At 49.2% G+C, this 22,777-nt stretch overlaps 1 protein-coding gene across 3 annotated transcripts in view; it reads right to left on the bottom strand.

Annotated features, from left to right (window-relative positions):
• ADAMTS2 (ADAM metallopeptidase with thrombospondin type 1 motif 2) overlaps positions 1 to 22,777 on the bottom strand; it is a 230,376-nt gene that overhangs the window by 46,913 nt on the left and 160,686 nt on the right. For all 3 annotated transcript variants that reach the window (XR_008375251.1, XM_053566963.1, XM_053566965.1), the window contains 2 exons: positions 22,653 to 22,736; positions 522 to 678 (listed from right to left, as the gene is read on the bottom strand). Coding sequence is in view for 2 of the 3 variants with exons in the window: in XM_053566963.1 (XP_053422938.1) it covers positions 522 to 678; positions 22,653 to 22,736 (241 nt within the window). In the remaining variant the exon portion in view is untranslated. The remainder of the gene's footprint in view (positions 1 to 521; positions 679 to 22,652; positions 22,737 to 22,777) is intronic.

Raw genomic sequence — 22,777 nt, 5'->3', positions numbered from 1 at the left:
TTATATTTATCGATTTTCTCACCTATTTCTCTATTAGTCCCTAAGAACCATATTAACATCTTTAATTATTATTGTAGACTTGCCAATTTCTTCTCCCAGATCTGTCAGTTTTACACAGTTTGAATCTTTATGTAAAAAAAAATCTCTAAACTTTGGAAGGTTGGCAACTTGTTCTATTTGTTTTTTTTAGAAACCAGGAGAAGTAAATAATGCTGAAGCCCAGCCACAGACCCTGGCAAGTCTCCAGGCTGCCAAGGCCAGACTCTGCCCGTTTCACTACCTCTGACCTTCCTTGGGCCCCTGGGCATACAGTTTCTGGGGTAAATGGCAGAGGCCCTTCTGTTTTTTCAGAGCCATGTTACTAGCACTGACCCCAACTCTCCCCCAGCAAAGGTGGGCACAGCCCTCCCTGCCTCGACATTCTTCCTGGGCTAAGGCTGTACGGGAGGAATTAGGAGAGGGCTTTGCATGGCTTTCCTCCAGCTTCACTCCTCCCTGTGGCCCTGCAGGGGGAGGCTCACCTTGCATGCCTGAAGGCCCAAAGTCCTGCCGTGTGAGGAAGATGGCATGATCGTGGTATTCATCATGGCCTGTGTCCGGCTTTTGCTGGAGGTAGGCCCAGCGGCAGACGTTCTCCAGGCTCTGAGAGGGGTTCCCAATCTCAATGAGGCTCATGGACTGTAGGAGGGCAGGGAGAGATGGCAGAGGTTAGCATCTGGTAGACTAGCTGGGGGCTGAGCGGGGCATAGTGGTGACAGACTCCATCCACTGTGACTGGCCCAGGTGGCACTGAGCACCATGCCCCACTTCCCACTTGGCTCCATTTGTCTGAATGGAAGGAAAAGTTCCCTGTGTGAGTTTCCACTCTGGTGAGAAGTGGAGGCAAAGCTCTGAGGCCATCTAAGGCCTCACCAAGTCCATTACCGCACCCCACTTCTGAGAGCCCCTGCATTCTATTAGGCGCCTGTCTGCAGACCCTGCACAGGAAGTAAAGGCTGCTCGCCGCTCTGGGAGGGTCCAGGCTGTGGGGGAAGAAATCCCACTATGGCATGCGGGCCCCAAGCAAGCAGGAGGTAACCTTATGCTTTCTTCATTTGAAGGTACTTTCAGAACCCAAAATAATGGTGGAAAGGAAGCTATAAAAAAGAAACCGCTACAGAAAAGGAGCCATACAACAAACAGTCACAAACAGGCTTTCCCTCAGGAGCCACGGAGAGGAAGCCCTGGGAACAAGCACCTTCCATTGTATGTCCTGATACACACGTGCACACCTGAGAGCCAAGGCTGGCCTTGGTACAGACCACCCTGTGCACCTGCTCTGCACCATGACATCAGCAGACACTCTCATTTTGTGTTTGTTTGTTTGTTTTGAGACATCAGTGTCACTCTGTCACCCTGGCTAGAGTGCAGTGGTGTCATTATAGCTCACTGCAACCTCAAACTCCGAGGCTTAAAGGATCCTCTTGCCTCAGGTGAATGCCACAATGCCCAGCTAGTTTTCTATTTTTTATAGAGATGGAGTCTTGCTCTTGCTCAGGCTGGTCTTGAACTCCCAGCTTCATACAATCCTCCCGCTTCAGCCTGTGCTAAGATTATGAGTGTAAGCCACTGTGTTCTGCCTCCCATTTAGTCTTCAGGACTAAGGGGGAGGTCATGGGCAGGAAACTGAGGCTCAGAGAAGTTAAGTAGCTTGCTCCAGATTACACAATTAGGAAGTGAAAGAATTGAGATCTCAACCCAAACCAAAATCTATGTTCAGCCCACCACCCTAAACTGCCCTACCCACACAAAAAACATGTACCATATTATCTCAAAAGCAAGGCTCCCATGATTGACACATGACCTTTCCCCTTCGTGATCCCCATGGTAGGCACGGGCTTCTGTTCCCACCCCATATTCCTGCTACTGAAGTTGTTCCCTCCAAGAGAACTAAGAGTCCTTCTAAGAGCCCTAAGCATACATACATTTTTTTTCTCTTTAAGAATTTATCTGTCCACAGATCATTTATGTCCAAAATATGGAGACCAGCACATTCCTTGGTAAATCCGTGTGCAGGTGTCCTGTTTCTCCTTTTGCATAAACACACACACAAAGAATAGCCACATATTTCTCTTCATGTGTAAAGTATCGAAGAGCAGACAGGGTGCTGTTAGGAAGTCGGTAGTTTCAGAAGAAACAAGAAAGGTTCAAGGCCAAGGAAGGCAAGTCATTACAGGGGTGTCTGTGTTATCTGAGTTCATGGTTCACAAGATGGCAGATGGTTCCCCAAGGGTCAAGCACAGAGTCAACTGTGAAGACTCTGTATCCTGCTCCTGGGAGGTGAGACGGCTCATTCTAACCAGGTGTCAGTGTGTCCTAATGGAGTAAGCCATAAGCCAGAGTGAGACATCTTGTGATGAGGACCTGTTGGACACTGGCATAGAGACAGACTGCCCAGGGGGAGTTGGAGAGGCAGGGAGCACTTCTCACCCCCTATGACTGGAAGGAGCATGTGACTAGCTCCGGCCAATGAGCTGTCAGACAAAGTAGCAAGAGTCTCTTCTTGGCTGGAGCATTTAACTGCCCACTGAGACCCTTCAGAGAGCACTCCTTTCTGGCACATGATCCAGAAACACTGAGATGGTGGCTGCTCTGCCATCTAGGCCCCGAGTGACAACAAGACCAGAATCCTCTGCCAACCCACAGTAGAAAATCTTTGTTGTTTTAAGCCACTGAGATATGAAGCTTATTTGTTTCTGCACCAGAGCAGGCAACCTTACCCACTGTAATGCAGGAGGAGCCAGGGGGGCAGGGGGGAGAGTGGGCATCTGCCTCACATCCAAGCTGGACCCTCCAATGCACCCCCTGAGTCCTCTGAGCCAAGTGATCTCTGCCTCGGGTAACCCTGAGAGGTCATGGTTCTGAAGAAGGGGTCAGGTGGGACGACCTGCTTTCTCACTTTCACCTGCTAGAGAATGAGCTTTGGGTGTCAATGAGTGGGAAGGGACCCCCGTGGGTGGGTTTGATCTCATGCTAGAGCTTGGGGCCTTGTGGTTGGTTGAGCTTCATATTGCCAGCCCAAATACGGTGAACTCAGAGGACATTCTGTTAAGTGATATGAGCTGAGCACAGGAAGATAAATAACCACATGTTCTCGCTCACATGTGAATCTCATAGATGTAGAGAGTAGAATGGTGGTTACTAGGGCCTGGGGAGGAGACAGAGCCAGAGGGTAAGGAAAAGAGAGAACTATACAGCTTGCTAGGAGGAATGGGTTCTAGTGTGTCGACAGCACTACAGGAAGCTCTAATTAACAATTTATTCTATATTAGAAAATAGCTAGAAGAACAGATTTTGAATGTTCCCAATACAAAGAAATGATAAACGTTCAAGGTCATGAATCTGCTAATTACCCTCATTTGATCATTGCACATTGTATATTACACGTATCAAAATATCACACTTTACCCTATTAAATATGTACAAGTATTATGTGTCAATTAAAAATAATAATAAAAGACAAAAAAGAATTATCTTTCAAAGCAAAATTTAAAAAGTTTGTCAGTCCAGGTCCAAAGCCAGCATGAAGGTCACTAGGGACTACTTTATCTAAGATGACTATAGATTCCACACTGGAGTGCAAATCCTTCCATTCCACAGCACCAGGACACAGGGGCCTTGCTGGGCCTGCCTTCCTCCAAGGCTTGTCTCCCAGCCCAATGGCAGGAGATTATTACTATGATGAACTTGCCTGCTCTCAGGGCTCTGAGCCTCCTTTAGGGGACAGACAGTTCCCTCCATGGTGGGCTGCAGTGGTTCCTGCCTGCCCTCTTCTCACAGGTAACCCAGGCTCCCTTGGGTGAAGCATCCTCTCCTTTAATCTGTGCCAGACTCCAAGCTTCAGGGCCAGGCGAGCTCAGGCCTGGCCAATGCTAGCACCACATCTTCCTGGCCACAGTGATGGTCAGGGTTGAGCACTCAAACACAGCAGGCCACGGAGCAACAAGGCATGAGGCTATGGACCTACAACTTCTGGGCCCCCTGCACCAGAGGAGGAGAACCCTCCCCCAACTATGGAGCGCAGACAGCTCAGAGGTGAAGACAGGAGGATTCCTGACATCCTCATGCTGTATTACTACATTCTCTATTGCAGCATAAGAGATTACCCCCAAATTTAACAACCTAAGAAGAATTTGTCATCTCACAGCTTCCTTAAGAATCCAAAGGCAGGATGGATTTGGAGAACATGCTCCTAAGTAAAGAATCACAAGAATGGAAAAGCAAACATCCAATGTACTCAGTACTAACATGAAACTAACAGATGAACAACTATAGGCCCACACAAGAAAAAGAGGTGATTAAATTCCAGTAGGGGGAGGGGAAGCAGGGAAGGATGAGAGGGGAGGAGGTCTGGTAAGCTCTCACCTAAAGGGAACAAAGTAAGGGTTTTGGCACTCCTCCTGGGGGAAGGGGTCAACTAAAACGTGTACTTTCCCTAACAAATGCAAATAATACAACCTAATCATCTATACCTACGTGTTAATCTGAAATGTATACATAAAAGAAAGAATTCACGAGCAACTTAACTAGGTTCTTCTGGCTCAAGGTCTCTCATGAGATTGCTGTCTAGCTGAGCCTGGGGCTGCAGTCTCATCTGAAGTCTCCACTGGGATAGGTCAGCTCCCAAGCTCACTCATGTTTTTATGGGCTAGACTCTTCCTCAGAGGCTGTTGAACTGGCGGCTTCTCGCTGCACCATGTGAAGCCTCTCCCTAGCACAGCTCACCCTCAGCACCTTGCTTCCCCAGTCCAGGTGACCTGAGAGACAGAAAAAGAATGAACACACCTCCACAATGGAAGCCACAGTCTATCATCTAATCTCAGTCCAGCCTACACTCCGGGTGAGGGAACTATACCAGGGCATGAATACCAAGAGACAGGGTCACTGGAGACCATCTTAGAGGTGGTGTGCCACAGACGTGTCTCTTATGCATCAAGAAATTCTTGTGAAAGCTAATTCTAAGTTGTGTTTTGTCACGAGCAGCTAAGAGACTGAACAATGCACTTTGTCCTATGGGGGAAACCACAGTCAGGAGACTGGCTGGCAGGTGAGGGATCTTGGAGCAGCTGGTATGTCCCAGGCCAGCAGGAGCCAGGCTGACTCAGGGTGGGAACAAGCTGGCTGGAGATGTGCAGAGAGGCCACTGTCTTTGACGGGCAGACTGTGGGAAGTTCTGAGAGGATGCTACAAACCCAAGGGCCTAAAGATACAAGACAGGGGACACACGTCAGTGAGGCAGGTGGGTCATAGGCAAAATGTCTATCTTTCAAAAATTTCCCAGTTTTGGAGGGGAAAGGGTACAGAGGAGTGTTTCCCTATGATGCTGAAGAAAGTTGGCAGGTGCTAAGGCAGAGTGAGGGCTGCAAACCCAGGGGCCCACACTCCGTAGGATGGGAAGACACCCCCTCAGCACCAGCAGGACAGAGGCCTGAGACTGCCAGACTGGACCTCTCAGATCAATCATTTAATCTGGAGTTTAGATGGACGCTTGCCTAATAGTAAACGTTGGCTCGCACTAAAATAAGTTCCATGGACAAAACAAAACACATGCCCCAAATCCCCAGTTGGAGACCCCTGGAATAAAAGCCTTCCAGTGGACAGCTCCTTCTCCACATCCTTGTAGACTGAGCCGACTTCCTGCCCGAGGCCAGGCTTCCCAACCCCTCTTGGCAGCCAAAGTGATCTTGCTGCTGCGGCAAGATAATTTATTGAAATATTGATTTGTGTTTTTGTTCTTGCCTTGTTTTTGTTCTTCGCACATCTGAAGAGGGCAGACTGCCACTTGTGTCCTCCAACCCCCATGGAGTTTGTGCTGCAGGGTCCAGAGCTAGAGTGACCTAGGAACCCCACCTGGCTTCAGGGCTCTGAGACCCCTGAGGGAGAAGTGGAGGCAGGGCTGAGGGCACAGGCAGGAGCAGGGAATGGTGCACTGGAGCCAGGACAGCCCTGGGGGTAGGACTTGAGGAGATGGCCTCTGTGTGCACTGGCTCCAGGGATCCTGGGTCCTAGAGCGAGGTACCCCAAAAAGTCAAGAAGGGGTTCACATCAGTTTTTGGGCATCAAGGGATACAATCTGTCCCTGAGATCCTGGCTGAAGCTGCTCAAGCTTCATCTCTCTCTGCCAATGTCCCAACTTTCCCAAGATTCCAGATGGGCGCAGAGAAGCCTGGAGGCAGGGTGTTCACCCTTGCTGGGTCTATAGGTGCCCAGGAGCTAGCCTGTACCATCAACCTTGCGCCCAGAGGGTGGGGCAGGGCATTTTAGAAAAAGCCTTCAGGGTTCTTAGGGGAGAGGGGACAGTGGTAGCTGAGATGGATGAAGATGTGGCTAGTGCCAAGTCAGGAGGGTTAGAGCCTACAGGTCACAGACAGGGGCTGCAAAGCTCAGTGTTACGGGGTTGGATGGAAGAATCAGGGACATACAGGTTTCTGGGTTTGTGTTTGGTGGCAATGCAGAGAGGAGGTCCGGGGAAAGGGCTGTAAGCTTGGGAGGGAGAACTTGGCGTCCACAGAGCCCAGGGACAAAGTCATAGGGATGGTCCTTCCTGCCCAGCAGGCTTACTTGGAGTAGCTCAGCAGTTTTGCTTTAGGGAGTGCTCCTGCTTCTCAGGTCCAGCCCAATTGGGTGATCAGTCCAAGAACTCTACCCCGAGACCAAAGGCTGTCCAAAACCTAAGCCAGGCAGGTGGAGCAGAGTTAGAGTTTCTAAAGGACCAAAACCCTGGTGAAGCAGGTCTACCTGATGGCAGCCCCCCAAACAAACACCCCCAAACTCCTGCCTCTTGCACCCCAGACCCACCCCCCACCACTTCACGGATCCTATATGCTTCTAAGGACTCTTCACAGACACTGATGTCTGGGCCCACACATCTAGGTAGTTGGGCAGGTGGGGGGCCCAGGAGGGAGGTCTGGGCTGGTTGTGGGCAGGCTGTGGGCACCTGCTGCCAGAGGCATCTGACTGCCAAGAAAAGCCCAGGCCCAGGTCTCTCCAGGACCTCCCAGGACCTCCCTGCTGCTGTCCAAAGCATGTCAACATATCTTGATGGTCCACTAGCTTCCCCCGGGGTTCACTAGGACTCCAGTAGGATCACCCACTGGGATGAGCCTCCTCCAGCCCCTCCACCACCCAGCCTGAATGCACGCAGCCCTCAGATGCATCCCAGTTCCCTGGGGCACCAAAGACCCCACCATTCTGTGCCCTTGCCATGGATCATAGTGTGGCAACTGTGCTTTCCCCTGAGTGAGGAGGAGACCCTTCTATTCCTCATATCTGGACTTCCGGAGGAAGGAACACACGGAAGGAACACGCGAGGGAATCTCCTGTTTCCACTGATAGACACTCTCACCCCCTGCTCGTCACCCGCACCCTCCCAGCCCTGCAGTGCCAAACTCCTGGCTGCCTACTCCTCTGCACTGGTTCCTCCAGGACAGCCCTTTTGTGAGACTCCACATGCTCTCAGCTGTGCTGGGGTGGGGCAGGAGTGAGCCTGGGCCAGGTGCTCCTAAGAAGCAGTGCCCTGGGCTCTGCCAGGGGTGGCTGAAGAACCAGCCTGGGACTTCACAGGGCAGCCAGCCCTCTCTCAGGGAAGCTTCAGGTACCAGCCCTCCAGAGCGGTGGGAAGTGGAAGAGCATGTCCAGACTATGGGACTGGGTGACTGCTACAGGGTCCATTTTCTGAGTGAATGAGGACCTCTGAGCCTTGGGGCCAGGCTCTTCACAGCTTTTAGAACTTCTGGTCTCAGCATAGGGACCCATGGAGGGCCCGAGAAGATGCTGTTTTCTGGGGTTACTGCAGAGTCCTGGGGTCTACCCAGCCCTGGACACAGAAGGAGCACTGTGTGGGCTGACCTACCCTCACCCAACAATCAGCCTTGGCTCAGAGCACAGAGACAGATGAGCTTCCCAAGAGGCCCCTCCAGTGGGGCCCTAAGACAATGGTTGCCCCCTAGGGTGGCTCTACTGCCCAAGCCCCTGTTTGGACATGAAATCTGGCCCCAATGCCTGAGTGTCTTTGGGCCCCATGCCCGGGCTGGCCCCAGACATCCTTCCTACCCATTCCTGGATGTGGAAAGGAATCCTCCTTAGCCACTGTGAGTGCTGACCTGTCTCCACAGTGAGACCCTCCTTGCTAGGCCGGTTCACAGAGCTGCCCACATGCAGGAGGCAGACACTCACCCTGGCCCTTGGGGTCATCCCAGTGCAGCACTGGTTGCCTGGCCCTAAAAAGGGCAGCATTCACTCCTAGTCAGCCTGTCAGGCTCCCCCAGCCAGGTCTGGAAGGGGTCTACGGACTTGCGCAAAGGGGCCAATGATCCAACAGTGTGGTCCAAGGGCCTTATAGAAGCGAGGGCTTGGTGACCCCTTAGGTCAGGGGGATCAGGAGGGTCACTTTGCTGAACTTTCCCCAGGGCTGGCAGGAATCTGAACTAGGGCAAGGATAAGGGAACATTGCCAGTCCCAGAATCGCAGGCACAGCTTTCAGGGTCCCAGATGACCCCGCTGGGCTCTCAGCTAGCAGCAAGAGCTTAGAAAGTCCTATACAGGCTTTGGGTGACAAGTGGACTGTGTCCAGCTCCAAGCCTCACACCCTGCCCTGGCCTCCCTGGTCCTGGCTGTGAGCTGCCTGCCTCAGTCCCATCTCCTTGATACAGTCAGATGGCTGCCCGGGGCACCTCATGTGGGGGCATCTGTCACCCTTGTCGGCCTCTGAGTCTGCTGAATCAGAAGGCCTTGAAAAGTGAGGAGCATCTTTGCATTCATTCATGCCACAACTACGTAGTGAACAATCCCAGTCTCTGCTGTCGTTGCAGGGGACCTGCCTGCTGGGCACTGCCATCGTCACAAGAAATGAGGAAATGAGCACATGCACACCCAGGGACCTAGGTGGGGTAGAGATGAGGAACAAGGCCCTGGGGCCTATGGGACCATTCCCAGGCGCTCTGGGGTGGTGAGTGGCAAGCACTGACCCTACCTGATAATAATGCAACAATCAGCACGTAGCCGGCCGCTCTGGGCTCAGACTTTCCACACTCCATCTCACTTAAACTCCACACCTGCCCTAGCATATGGGTGCTGCCACTCTTCCCATCTTCTGGAGGACAAACTGCGTCTCAGGCAAGAGGAGGGAGGTGGACTCGGTTGCCCTGGCGCCGCCGGCTGGACAGAGGTGGGCGTGGCCCTGAGAGCCGCCAGGGGGCGCTGCTGCCGCAGAAAGGCCGCACGCACCCGGTTCGTGAATCCGGGGCACCTGCGGTCAAGCCGCCCGCACCCTGCCCCGGGCTGCGCAGGAGCCGAGCCGGCCTCTGGGGTCCCACCCAAATAAATCAATTAAGACCTGAGTAAAAGTTCTGTTCCAATCTTTGCTCCCTGACATTTCCATTGTTTGCTCTGGAGGGAGCTGAATTATTTATGCTCTTCCCTGCTTCAGTGAGGAGGCGTGGGAGGAAAGCGGGTCTACAGCCTGGAGGCGGGTCTGCCCCGAGCCCCGCTGGGCTGCGGCTCTGCCTGAAGCGAGCAGCCGCCCCAGTGGGCCCCGCGGGCCAAGTCTCACCTGCCACCACCGCCAAGTGGCAGGTGGGGCCACCTGGCCAGCTGGCAGGCTGGGAGTTGGAGGCCTCGTTCAAACCTCTCATCTGTTCTGCGTTCTGGGATGTTACCTCACTGTTCTGGGCTCCCCATCTGCATAATGGGCACAATGGCAGCGCTGAGCCTGGGGCGGGGGTGGAGGGTGAAGAGGAGGTTTCCATCTATGACGGTGCCTACAAATAGTCCTTGTCCTCGTCTCTGCCTTGATAGTGATAAAAACTGAGAAGGGAGGGCAGCGCCTGTGGCTCAGTTGGTAAGGCGCCGGCCCCATATACCGAGGGTGGCGGGTTCAAACCCGGCCCCGGCTGAACTGCAACCAAAAAATAGCCGGGCATTGTGGGGGGCGCCTGTAGTCCCAGCTACTTGGGAGGCTGAGGCAAGAAGAATTGCTTAAGCCTAGGAGTTGGAGGTTGCTGTGAGCTGTGTGAGGCCACGGCACTCTACCGAGGGCCATAAAGTGAGACTCTGTCTCTACAAAAAAAAAAAAAAACTGAGAAGGGCGGTGCCTGTGGCTCAAAGGGGTAGGGCACTGGCCCCATATGCCGGAGGTGGCGGGTTCAAACCCAGCACCGGCCAAATACAAAAAAAAAAAAACAAAAAGAAACTGAGCATGCCACAAGTCCCTGGGGCAGCTGATCGCCTGCAGGGGTAGGCTCATGCCCCAAGGAGATCTAACTTAAGCCACCTGCTCTGGCCCAGAAGGGGTCCTGCCTCAGAGCAGCCCTCCCAAACAGCCACAGAACAAAACAGCATAAAAGGACGCTAATGGGTTTGTGTTTATGTGAGCAGAACACATTACTCCAGCTGAGCACTACAGACATTTGGAGCCGGAGAGTTCTCTGTTAGTGGGAGGGAGCTGCCCTGTGCATATAGGACTGTCAGAAGCCAGTAGCACCCCTCCCCTAGTCCTGACAACCAAAGTCTCTCCACACATGGCCAAATGTCTCCTGGGAAGGGTAGCAAAATAACCCTTGGTTGAAAGCAACCGGTATAAAGGACCCCCTCAAGGGAGCAAGGGGCAAGGGACCTGAAGCTTGTGCTCCCCAACCTGCTGGAATAACAGAGTCCAGCACATCCTTCCAGAGAGAGGTTCCATCACTGTGCGGCCCTGAGCAGGCTGCTTACCTTCCACAGCCAGCCCCCTGACCGTCAAACAGGAATGGTAATAGTGATCACTTGTGCAAGGGGCTTCAGACAGTGCCTGTCCCCAAAAGGCTCTATAAGCAGTAACTCACCTGAATGCCTTTATAATTGTTGTTATTGCTACTAGTGTGCTGGAGTTTTACAGATGTCCTTTAATTACGGAACTAAGGTCCTATGACATTAAATAACTTGCGAAAGGTCTTACAAATATGTACAAAACCAGAAGGAATGCCTGGGATAAGGCCCCACAGTCCCTGCCCCACAGTTAAGTGCAATGTGGGCTCCCTGAGGCTGAGGGCTCTCATGTGCCAGGCGGAGCACACGGCTCACAAGAGATCCCCATAACAAGAGATCAGGAAGGGGCACCCTTCATTTCTCACTGTATTTTCCCCTATCATTAAAGCATTTTGTTTCCAGCCATCTTCCCAGAACCCAGAGAAAGGCGAGCTACCAGAACAGAATTCTCCAGTGAATTTTTAAAGGCATGAACATGAAGTCTCCCCTATGGGGAGCTATAGGCCTCTTGCTATGATCTGGATGCTTATGTCCCTTCAAAATTGATATGTTGAAAACTAATTTTGAATGCAATAGTATCAGGAAGTAGGGTGACTTTGGGATGTGATTGGGTCATGAAGGTGGAGTCCCCGTGAATTGGATTAGTGCCCGTATGAAAGAGGGCTGAGGGAGTCTGTTCACCCTTCTGCCACATAATGACACAGAGAGAAGGCGCCATCTATGAGGAATGGGCCCTCAAGTAGACACCAAATCTGCCGTCATCTTGATCTTGAACTTCCAGCCTACAGAATTATGATTAATAAATTTCCACTGGTTATAGTTACCCAGTCTAAGGTATTTTTGTTAGAGCATCCGGAATGGACTAAGTCACCTCCCAAGGGCAGGGTCCAACCCCAACGCCTCCTCTGTCCTTCTCTGGACCCAGGTGGATTTGAGTCAAGAAGGGGCACCCTTCATTTCAGGAGATGGGTCAAGAAAGACCAGCGCTGACCATCATGCCTTCGGCCCCCATTAGGTACCTAGATGCTTGGGAGGCCAGGAGCCTGTCTCTAGGGTAAGGTGTGGAGGTACACTTGACACCCCCCAAATACCTGTCTCAGGACCCTCCATGCATCTTCCCCAGACCCTCACTCCCTACTATCCAGCCCAGCTAGACTGCTTCAAGTCCTATACCCTGCAGGGGCTAGGAGTGGGCAGATGGAGCCTCACCCTGAGCTGAACTCTCTTCTCTTGCCTTCCACTAAGACTCACAGTAAGAATTTCTCAAACCTTTCACCTCCATTGCTGAAAAATTCCAGGGTTTCATACTTTTGTCTTGACCTGGTCTTTCACAACAAGACACATTCTGTCCTTCTCTACCAGTCCTCAAGTCTCTGATTTCCATGTGCTTTGATTTTCATCATCCTAGGAAATATTTAAAATGAGAACAGTTGAGTAGCTTTGCTACCTTCTCAAAAAATCAATTGAAAAGCCAGTTGCTATGCAACCCTCAAGTGTTGCCGATGCTCTGCTCCCTGGCTGATGGCATATTGTATAAAATAAGATAATCTCTTTTCTTCTGTTTTTTGTTTGTTTGTTTGTTTTAGGAAATGGAGAAAATGTTGTTTTAGGAAAAACTTGAGATAACTCAGAGGCTTCTCATAAACTGGAAGACAAACAACATGTCACTCACACAAGTGCTACCAATTTTATCCCCGCTAGAGCCTGGGGGGGGCCTGGGACAGGCAGTGGAGATGGTCTATTTCTGTCCCAATTAGGAAAGAATAACAGGATTTGAATACCTGGGCCACCTTCTGCCCAGCCCTAGGTCACCACCTCATAGCTCAAGTCTACCTTGACCTTGGGTGGGGGTGCACAGCTCAGCCCCCTCCTGGTTTTGCTGTGCTAAAATTCTCCCAGAGATTAGTTCCTGGACAGAAAACCTATCATCCCTTGAAGAGCAGCTCATCAGAATCCATCCTCATGGTGAGTCTAACTCTGTCCCTAGTGTCCCTTCCAGACACCCTGGCTTTGCTTTTCTGTGAACAAGCAGAGCGCATTCCTGTGGCCACAGGTGCTATGTCTCCTGTTCCCAGATCTCAGCTGGGAAGTCACCTGTTGGGCCACTCCATGCAAGCTCCCTCCCCCGCCTTGTCGCATTCCCTTGGTGGTGCTCACCACTCCTACATTACCCTTCCTGCTCCACTGACCTGATGGAATGCTCCTGCCGCTCTCCTGGTTTGATCCCCGGATCAAACACTGCAGCCAGAGTAGCTGCCTGGGAGAGGGGTTCTGGCCTGATGCCTTGGGGACTCCCAGGACACATCTCCTGCATCCACCACGCACCTCAAAGATCTAAATACCAGGTCTTGCCCTCAGGACTGTGTGAAGGGGAGCCTGTTACTGGTGGACACAATGGTTACTGTCCACAGGGAGATTAGTTCAGAAATCAGAAACTTACTGCAGCTGGATGAAGTGAATTTACGTCTATGGAATTTAACAATAAAAAACTAGGGATTTTTGTATGTTATGGCTGATTGTGGTCACTTTTGCCGTTTCCAATAATTCATTTTCAATGTATTTAACAGACTTATTGGTTTATAATGGTTTAGAAATGGGGTAGGGGGAGAAAAATGCCCAGGTTTTCAATTTTGAGGTAACCAGTAACTAGCTCAGCACCCTGGGCCCTGCTGCTCCCTGGATGGCCTCTCTCTCAGGTCATATGATGTCTCCCAGTTAGCGGATGCCTCCTCCTTCCCACAGACATGCCTCCGGAGCCCTACAGCTCAGGACTGCACTCAAGGCTCAATCAGAGCCTGCCTGCATACTCACAGCTGTGCCCTCAGCACTGTCCAGCAGGTTCCTGCCCCCCTCAGCTACCCATGCCCTCCCAACATGGTCATGTCCCTGCACTTCTGTAGCACACCTGCCTTCCAGAGACCAAGATGTCCAACCTAGACTCACTCCCCCTCACTATCCAGAAATGCACCACAGGAGGACAGGGCAGCGGGCTGGTCCCATGATGTTCAGGCAGTTGACACCAGCTGACCAGTCAATGGTTCCTAGAATCCCCAGGACACAGAAGACATGGTGGGCCTAATCTGGATCCTCAGGCTTCTAGGAAGGGGGTAGGGTGAGACGGGGCAGAAAAAGGTGGGTAGAGTATGGCTTTGCTGGGCTCTCCTCAGGGCAGGCATGAGTTGGGTGCAGGGAGAAAGGCCTGGAATGCTAGAATGTTCCAGAGCATTTCAGGAAGCCAATCGGTCCTGGATGGATCCCCAGAAGCCACCAGAGGGCCAGGCAGTGTGTTGTCCCTCCCGGCCAGGCTGAGGGGACTAGGGAAGGACACTGGGGCAGCCTGAGCCCCACTGCTTTCATATCCAGCACTCTGTCTACCATCACTCCTCCAAGGCCAGTCTGCTGAGCCCTTGGGGTGCAGGCCTGTGGCAGCTTCTGCCTAGATTTAGCTCTCAAAGCACACGCCCTGGGTTCTAGCTTCTGTCTTCCAATCCCCTTCCCAACAGGCAGACATGGAGGCAAGGCTGGCACTGGTCATCTGCGTCCTCTCTGTTCTCACTGCACAAGTCCCTGGTCTTGCTGAAGCTCTGCCTTGCCCACAGGGCTAGAACTACCCTGCCTTGCTGGCCATGAGATCGAGGTACCTCCCCCCAGCCTAGGGTCTGCATATGTCCCTGGCAAGAGCAGGCTGCATCCTGACAGTGAATCCCATGCCGTGCCCCTTATTCCCGACTCCTCTGACAGAAGTTGGGGTACCAGTTGGGCTGGGGCAGAACAGAACCCCTTTCCCTGAGATAGCCCATGACACATGGGGCCACATCAGCCCTGGCAGTGAGAGAGGTACAGAACTGGGGGATGTGGGCCTCCCCTGCAGGGACCACCCCATTCTGTGACAGCTGCACCCTCACTCCAGCCAAAACGGCATATACCAGAGGTTCCCCCAGCATGCAGATAGTCTCCGGCCACAGGACATGTAAGCCAGTGCCCATCGGTAGAACACAGACGCCTCCCTAACTGTCTCTGACCCACCACAGAGGGGAGGTGCCAAGGGAAAGAACAGGTTGCCGTCTGCCTTCTTCATATCAGGAGTAAAATATTCAGTGTGACAGAGCCCTGTGGCACACCACTGGACACCTTTCTCCAGAGTGCTGGAGTTAGTTCAACAGTATCATTTTTAAAATGTAGTTTTTCATAAATTAAAAGTTCACTATTTAGCTTATCTAAGAAATATGGTCATCATAGTAAATTAAGAAAATTCAGCAAAGAACAAAGAAAATAACACTGCTAACTTTGGACGCATGTCTTCCAGTCTTTTCTATATATATACACAAAATCCAGAACATTCTGTAAACTTATATCCTGCTTTTCAGACAAACAACAAACTTAACCCTATGCAGTAATCATTTCCCAATGCCATTAAACATGCTTTGAAAACCCCATTTACTGGCAGCCTAATACTCTACCACACAGATTTATTATTATTCAACTCAGTAGTCCCAAATTATTTTGGCACCAGAGATTGGTTTCAGGGAAGACAATTTTTCCATTGGGGGGATGGTTTGGGGATAAGTCAAGCACATTACACTTATTGTGCACTTTATTCCTATTATTATCACATTGTAATATACAATTAAATAATTATACAATTCCGCATAACACAGAATCAGTGGGAACCCTGGGCTTATTTTCCTGCAGCTAGATGGTCCCAGTACTAACATCCAAGTCAGATCATCATTCTCATAAGAAGTGTGCAACCTGGATTCCTCACACACACAACTTACAGTAGGGTTCACGCTCTTAGGAGAATCTAATGTCACTGCTGATCTGACAGGTGGCAGAGCTCAGGCGATTACGCAAGTGATATGGAGTGGCTATAAACACAGGCGAAGCTTTGCTCGTTCACCTTCTGCTGTGCAGGCCACAGACCCGTACCAGCCCACAGCCCAGAGGCTTGGGAACCACAGATTTTAACTAGAGCCCTATTATTGGATAATCAGGGTTGTTTGCATTTAGAAATAAGGCCAGGACAGATGACTTATTCCTAAAACTTGGTCCACAGCTGTGATAACATTTTGGGATAGAGTCAGAGCAAACATCAAGAGCCTTTTAAAGGGCACTGATAAATATTGTTACATTCCCTTGGAGAAATGTGTACACATTTATATTGATACCAGAAGAGTGTGCCTGCTTCATTCACCCAAACCAGCAAAAAAGAATCCCTCTTCTTAATCTTAATAGTGTTGGTGTTTTACAAAAGGTATATTATATTTCTTTAATTAATAGTAAAGTTAGATGTTTCTAGATTTTTTTTTTAGCCACTTGTATATTTTCTTCTGTTAACTGTTTCCTTCTATTGCCAACTTCGTTTTTCCTATGATTTATAGGAGGTCTACATATATTAGGATATCTCTGTCATATTGCAAATGGTTTTCCTGTTTGTTTGGCTTCTGTGTTTTTTGGACAGCAATTTCATATTTTAAGTATTCAAATAAATCTTCCTTCCCCTTTACAATTCCATCTATGGAATTTATGCTCTGTAAGCCCTTGACAACCAGTATTTTCTTCTTGATTTGTGTGGTTTAAATAAATGAATATTCTATAGGCGTATATTTAATCATACGAAAATTTAATTTACCACTTATTAGAGTTAGATACTTCATGTATTTATTTATAACGCAATTGTTCTATCTGTATTTATCATATATTAGGTTACCTATTACAGGGGTATTTTCAGGAGTCTATTTTATTCAACTGGTCTGTTAATGCTTATGCAAATACAGCATTATTTTAATTATTTCCCTTTACAAGATATTCTCAGTTAGTCTATTTACTTGGCTTTCAAAGCTTTTCCAGCCATCCATCTAGATGGATCTTAAAATCATTTCACCACATTTCCAGTTATTAATCTGGGAAAAATCAACATCTCTATTATATCCAATCTCTCCATTTATTTTTACTGTCTTCATATTGTTAACCCCTGGCAATTTTCTTCCTCTAAGTTCTGTGTCTGTCTTGTTAGGACTATTCCAGGTATTTCGTATTTTCAGTTACTATCATAAAGGGTACTTTTCCCTCCCTATTATTATACTCCCAAGGCATTGTTGGTTTACACAGAAGTTATTGATTTCTTTGTATAATTATCTTATATTTGGCCATGTCACTAAATTCCTTTATTAATGCTACACGTAGTTTTACAATGGATTCTTTTGAGTTTTCCAGATATATAATTAATAGAAAACAATTATAATCTGTCACATTAACACTGTCTAGAATTTCAAGAATCCCAGTAACAAGTTTATGTGTGTTTTCTTTTGTTTCTAATTTGACTGTGGCTGCCTCTAGGGCAGCATGTCCCAAGGCAAGTTCTGTACAATGTTAATTACGAGTGGAAGGGGTTCCCTTAAGAAACAGGTTTGAGGGGAAGGGGCAGTGGCTCATGCCTGTAATCCCAGCACTTGAGAGGCTGAGACGGTTGGATCGCCTGAGCTCCCAGGTTCAAGACCAGTCAGAGCCAGAGTGAGACCTCATCTCTAAAAATAGCCAGGCGTTGTGGAGGGGGCCTGTAGTCCCAGCTACTTAGGAGGCTGAGGCAAGAGGATCACTTGAGCCCAAGAGTTTGAGGTTGTTGTGAGCTGTGATGCCACTGCGCTCTACCAAGGGTAACAAAGTGATACTCTGACTCAAAAAAGAAAGAGATAGAAACCGGTTTGAGAGACTACGTGTGTTATCTGTCTCTTGGAGATTCCCCATGCGCATGTTCATAATAAAGTCTCTGGAGAATTTTGCCAGCAGGAATGCCTGTTTTCCTTTACATCTCCCAAACTTACCTTATCAAGGGACCCCTCTGTTTCCCCATGTAAACATCTATTCATATCCTAAGAATTAACTGTGCAGAACACTTTGAAATGTGTTTCTTTTTCTGCTTTTAAATAAAATTTCAGCTGTCATGTTACCATCTGTTTCCAGTTTTCCCAGATTTTTTAAAATGAAGAGATACCCTGTGAGCCGGTCACCCCCTTGCCCTGCCCGTGCCTTCTGCAAAGGGGAGCTCCGGGGACTCAGTCGCCCTGCACCCAGCAAGCTCCTGGGGTATAAAATTCTCACCTCCCATCTGTCTCCATGTTCCAGAGGTCCCTGCAGGGCTCCAGGCCCACATCTACTTCTTCCTGGCCACCTTAGCTGGGATGGCACCAGGCACCTAGAGCTCAGCATGTCTCAACTAAACTCATCAGATCCTTGCCGCTCCAGCTTCTCCCTCCCCCAGCTTCTCCCTCCCCCAGCTTCTCCTCCCGTGTTCCCTATCTCAGGGGTCAGCATCACCCTCTACCGGTGAGTTCCTTTGCCTTCACTCAGGTTGTCTCAATTTGCCCTCCTCTGTCCTTTTTCCATCCCCAGAGTCATGGGTCCAGTCTAGCCTCCATCAGCCTCCCCTTGGTGGTGTTGGCATCCTCCTAAGCCACCGCTCCCACCTGACAGTTCTGCACAAGAGGCCAGGGATTGTCTTAGAAGTGCACATCAGATCATGTCTCTCTTTGTTAAAACTGCCCTCTTGGCAAGCGAAACTCCTTGCAAAGGAGATCTGCTCCTTGGGGTCTTCTCCTTCTGGCTTCTCTGGCACCGGGTGTGCAGTTCTCACCCCTGAGTTCTTCCCTGCAGCCAGGGCTGCCCTCTCTCCCCTGCCATCCTTTGAACTTGGGGTATCCCTAGGCTGGTCCTTTCCTCTTCACTGGAACCCACCTTCTCACTGAAATGCCACTTCCTTCAGCCACTTTCCCTGGCCTTGTGAGTAGGGCTGCCCTGCCCCGCACCAACTCCCTCGCACCCCTGAGCCTCTCTGTTACAACTGCCTCCTGTCTGCCTCTCCCTTCTGGAAGCGGTCCCCTGAGGACAGCGACCATGTCAGGGCGTATACCTAGCACAGCACTTCCCACATAGAAGCCCTTCATGATGAAGCCTTAGATGATGAGTTTTGTCATTTGGAAACTGATGTGATGAATTCTATGAATAGATTTCCTGATATTAAACAATCTCCACATTCCTAGGATAAGCCCTATTTGATCATGGTGGAAGTTTCTCTTTATGCATTATTCAATTAAACTCTTGCTGCCTTGGGAATTTTACCTCTATTTTTAGAAGTGAGACGTTCTGTACTTTGTCTTGGATGTGCAACCTTTGGCAGTTTGGGGCTTAAAGGTCACATTGACTGCGAAAAATGAATTGAGTAGATTTCAGAATATATGAGTTTATAGGGTACTGTATTATATTTGCTTAATAATTTCTTGCAAATGAATAAGAATGCACTGGCAAAAGTAGATTACCTGACTCTCCATTTAGAGGTAATTTTAGAATAACTTTGGAAAAGGTGAAGAACTTGACTTCCCTCCATGATTTGGGGACTTATACTGTGTTCCACGTATTTTGGAGTTAGCTCGGAAATATTCACATTTTCTCCCAGGAAATCCTCAATTTCCCCAGTATCTCAAGGTCCTTGACAGAGATGTCCTCAAATTCTCACCTTCAGGTTTGACTCTCTTCTGCAAATATTCTGACTGTGGTCACATAGTCCTTCTACCTACCTGGGGCAGTTAAGGAAGAAAGAAAAAGATAAAGAAGTGGCTTAGGATAGGGACAATCTAGCCTAAAGCCTGTCAAGAAGCAGCTAATAAAGGAGGCTTTGTTCCATTAAGTATTGAGACTAGGAAGGAGACAGACACTTTTACACCAAATAAGATCCAAAGTTTTGGTAAGCAACTAACTCTAGATGATTTCTGAATTTTTCTTCTTAACCAACATGGGAGCAACTAAGGAGCACAGTAAGGTGCCATCTGGCACCCAGATCAATCCTTGCGATGGTCTTTTCTCCCCTTTCTATCTCCAGGATTAGAAGTTTCCCGTTTTTGGAAACTTCCAAAAGGGAATATGACTGTGTCCATCTCTCATGCCAAAGGCCTGAGCTTCCTAAGACACCAGAGGGTCCTGGCCAGGAATAGAAGGACTTGGCCTAGGGAGGGAGAGGACCAGAGAGAACAGAGGAGAGGGGACATGCTGACAGACTACTTCACTGGAGCAAAGAGAGAGCCACATAGGACAGTCCAAAGACCCCCTGCCTGTGCATGGACTGCTGGAACCAGATTGCTGAGTTAGGGCTCACACTTAGCTCCTATCTGTGGAATCCACAGGCCACCACCACAACCTGGGGAAGAAGCCTCAGTGAGGCTCTGACAGCTTTCTAGCTCTATCGACCCACGGAGGGGACCCTGAACCTTCCCTCCTCTACCCGTCACCATGGGGCATCCCAGCTGGCCCACTACAAAGTCTCCCACTCACTCCTAGGATGGCACTGAGTTCTTTCTCTTCTGCCAGGGGAAGCATCTTGGTGTTTTAGTTTAGTTTGAGCCTCTTGCCTTTTTTTTTTTTAGACAGAGCCTCAAGCTATCACCCTGGGTGGAGTGCCGTGGCTTTATAGCTCACAGCAACCTCTAACTCCTGGGCTCAAGCGATTCTCCTGCCTCAGCCTCCCAAGTAGCCGGAACTACAGGCACCCGCCACAACACCCGGCTATTTTTTGGTTGCAGCCATCATTGTTGTTTGGTGGGCCTGGGCTGGATTCGAACATGCCAGCTCAGGTGTATGTGGCTGGCGCCTTAGCCGCTTGAGCCACAGGAGCCGAGCTGCTTTTTGCCTTTTTTTCTAGATTAAATATGCCAGAGGTTTGCTCTTCCCAAAGCTCTCCTCTTGATGGATTCTATTGTTTTCTATTTTCTAATTTATTGATTTCTGCTTTTTCTAAATTATTTCTTTATTTTTTTTTTTGCTTTCCTTTGGGTTTGGGTTTTGGTTTTGTGCTAACACACGGAGCTGGATACAGAGTTCCTTCGCTTTCATTCTCTCACAAGTAATTCTGGAAAACGTTTGTGAATTTTGCCTCTGATACAGCTTTAGGCATATCCCATAAGATTTGATATGTAATATTCTTGTTTTTGTTAAATTTAGTCTGTAATTGCAGTTTTAATATTCTCTTTTATTATAAGGTTTTTTTTTTCAGTTTTTTTCATTTTTCTAGGTGTATATATTCTACCCCCACTGCCACCCCCAGTTTTAGGGCATTTAATCAAATAATAGAGCCTAGTTTTTGTTGTATAAAATTCATTGAAATTTTCTTTATCACCCAAAATATTTTTGTTATTTTAAGTGCTCTACGATTGCTCAAAAATAAGGTACATCTTTCTTTGTTTTTTTTTGTAGTAGGGCATCTTTCTTTGTTTTTTTGTAGTAGGGCAAGGAAAACATAACGTAACTACTAATTTAACTTTATTTGTATTGTTCCAAACTTCTATACTTTTTAATATCTAATCTGTTAAAGGCTTTGAAAAGGGTATTAAAGAGACTCCCACGGTTAGATTTTTGCCAATTAATGCTTTGCTTTAGAATATTTTATGTTCTTTTGGTATGCATAAAGGTCCACAACTGGTACCCACCCTGTGGCTGCCTCACTTCAGAGCCACAGGGTTGGCAGGGGTAAGGATTTTACTGGGATTCATTCTGCCCCACGAGCCCTCCATTGTCATTTTTACATTGACCGCCTCCTAAGCTGCGTGTGGTTTGATTTTATTTTTTGAGACCAAGGTTCTCTTATTTTGAACAGAAGAGTTTAACCTTCTATGTAATTATCACATCTGATGTTTTGATCTTACTACAATTTGATTTTCTACAGAATGAGTGTAGTCAGACCATGGACACTAGAATTCATATGCCTGAGTGAAAAACCTGCCTTGCCCTGGCCGCTGACCCGAGCATGTCACTGAATCACATTGAGCCTCCATGTTCTTTCTGTGAAATGGGCACTGTCATAGCACACACCTCCCCATCTACCCTATGGATTAGGTAAATTAATCCATGTAAGCACTTCCAACATGCCTGGCACTTGCACAGTCCACCCTGGCTGAACCATGGGGCTCCTCTTCCCTCACCATCGCTCTCTACAAAGCATCCCCTTTTCCATCCCAGGCCATTGTCCCCAGAGGCTTTCTACCCAGGGACCCATGAATAAGCCCACACACGTTGCTAGGAAAGAGGACTCCAAGTCTGACAGTAGGAGGAGGCAGGAAGGGGGAAGGGCCCAGGTGGGGCAGAGGCTCTGAGGCCAGAGGAGAGAAGGGCATGGATTTAAGATTCAGGAAGAAGTTGAAGGGAGATGTGTATTAACCATAAATTCCTGATCTTGTGACACCTGGAGACTTGCCGATCCTGGAGGGACTGCCCCTGCTAGCACCAGCCAATTCCTAGAGATAAGCAACTTGTCCACAAGCACACTCCCCCAATACAAATGAGTCAATCCAGAGCCTGCATCCTCAACCACCTCCGTTATTGGAGTCTGACTCTGGGTCACTATACACCTGTTCTAATCACCCCATATCTGTGTAATAGACAATTCAGGACAGCCCCAGGCCCCACAGCCCACTGAAATTATTCAAACTGGCCGGTCTTAAGCCAGCTTACCCTTCCTGCTCTAGTCCTTCCTGCAGAAACCACGTGAAGGCTCCTCCCCGTGTTCCCCTCCCTCTGCCTCCCATCTAACCCGGGAGCTCCCCAGGTGGCCTCTTGTGGTGCAGCAGCTGCAGGTGTGACTCCTCCTTGGGTCTGTAAGTAACAAGCTTTCTCCCCAGGGGCAGCTGTTTCCTGACCTGTTGGCCTAGAACCTACATTTTACAACAAGGGGTAAAGAAGAAAGGGAGAGTGGGGTCTAGGGCGATGCAGAGAGGCAGTGTGGCCTTGGCAAACACAAACATCCTCCAGGGAGGTCCCATGCATCCCCATGGGTGGAGGCTCTGGTGTGTCCGGCAGGCCCGGCCCGGCCCATGGTCCTCACTGACCTTCCCGTAGCTCAGCAGGATGATCCGCACCAGGACGACGTTGATGTGGGCCCCCAGGGACTCGTCATGATAGATTTCATTGACCTGAAAAACAATCAGGGAGGCGTCAGCAGGAACCATGGGCC

Source organism: Nycticebus coucang, chromosome 17, assembly GCF_027406575.1.
Source record: "Nycticebus coucang isolate mNycCou1 chromosome 17, mNycCou1.pri, whole genome shotgun sequence".
In the NCBI taxonomy this organism is placed as follows: Eukaryota; Metazoa; Chordata; class Mammalia; order Primates; family Lorisidae; genus Nycticebus; species Nycticebus coucang.
Note: the sequence above shows the minus strand (reverse complement) of the source record. Positions and strands in the feature narration are given on the sequence as shown.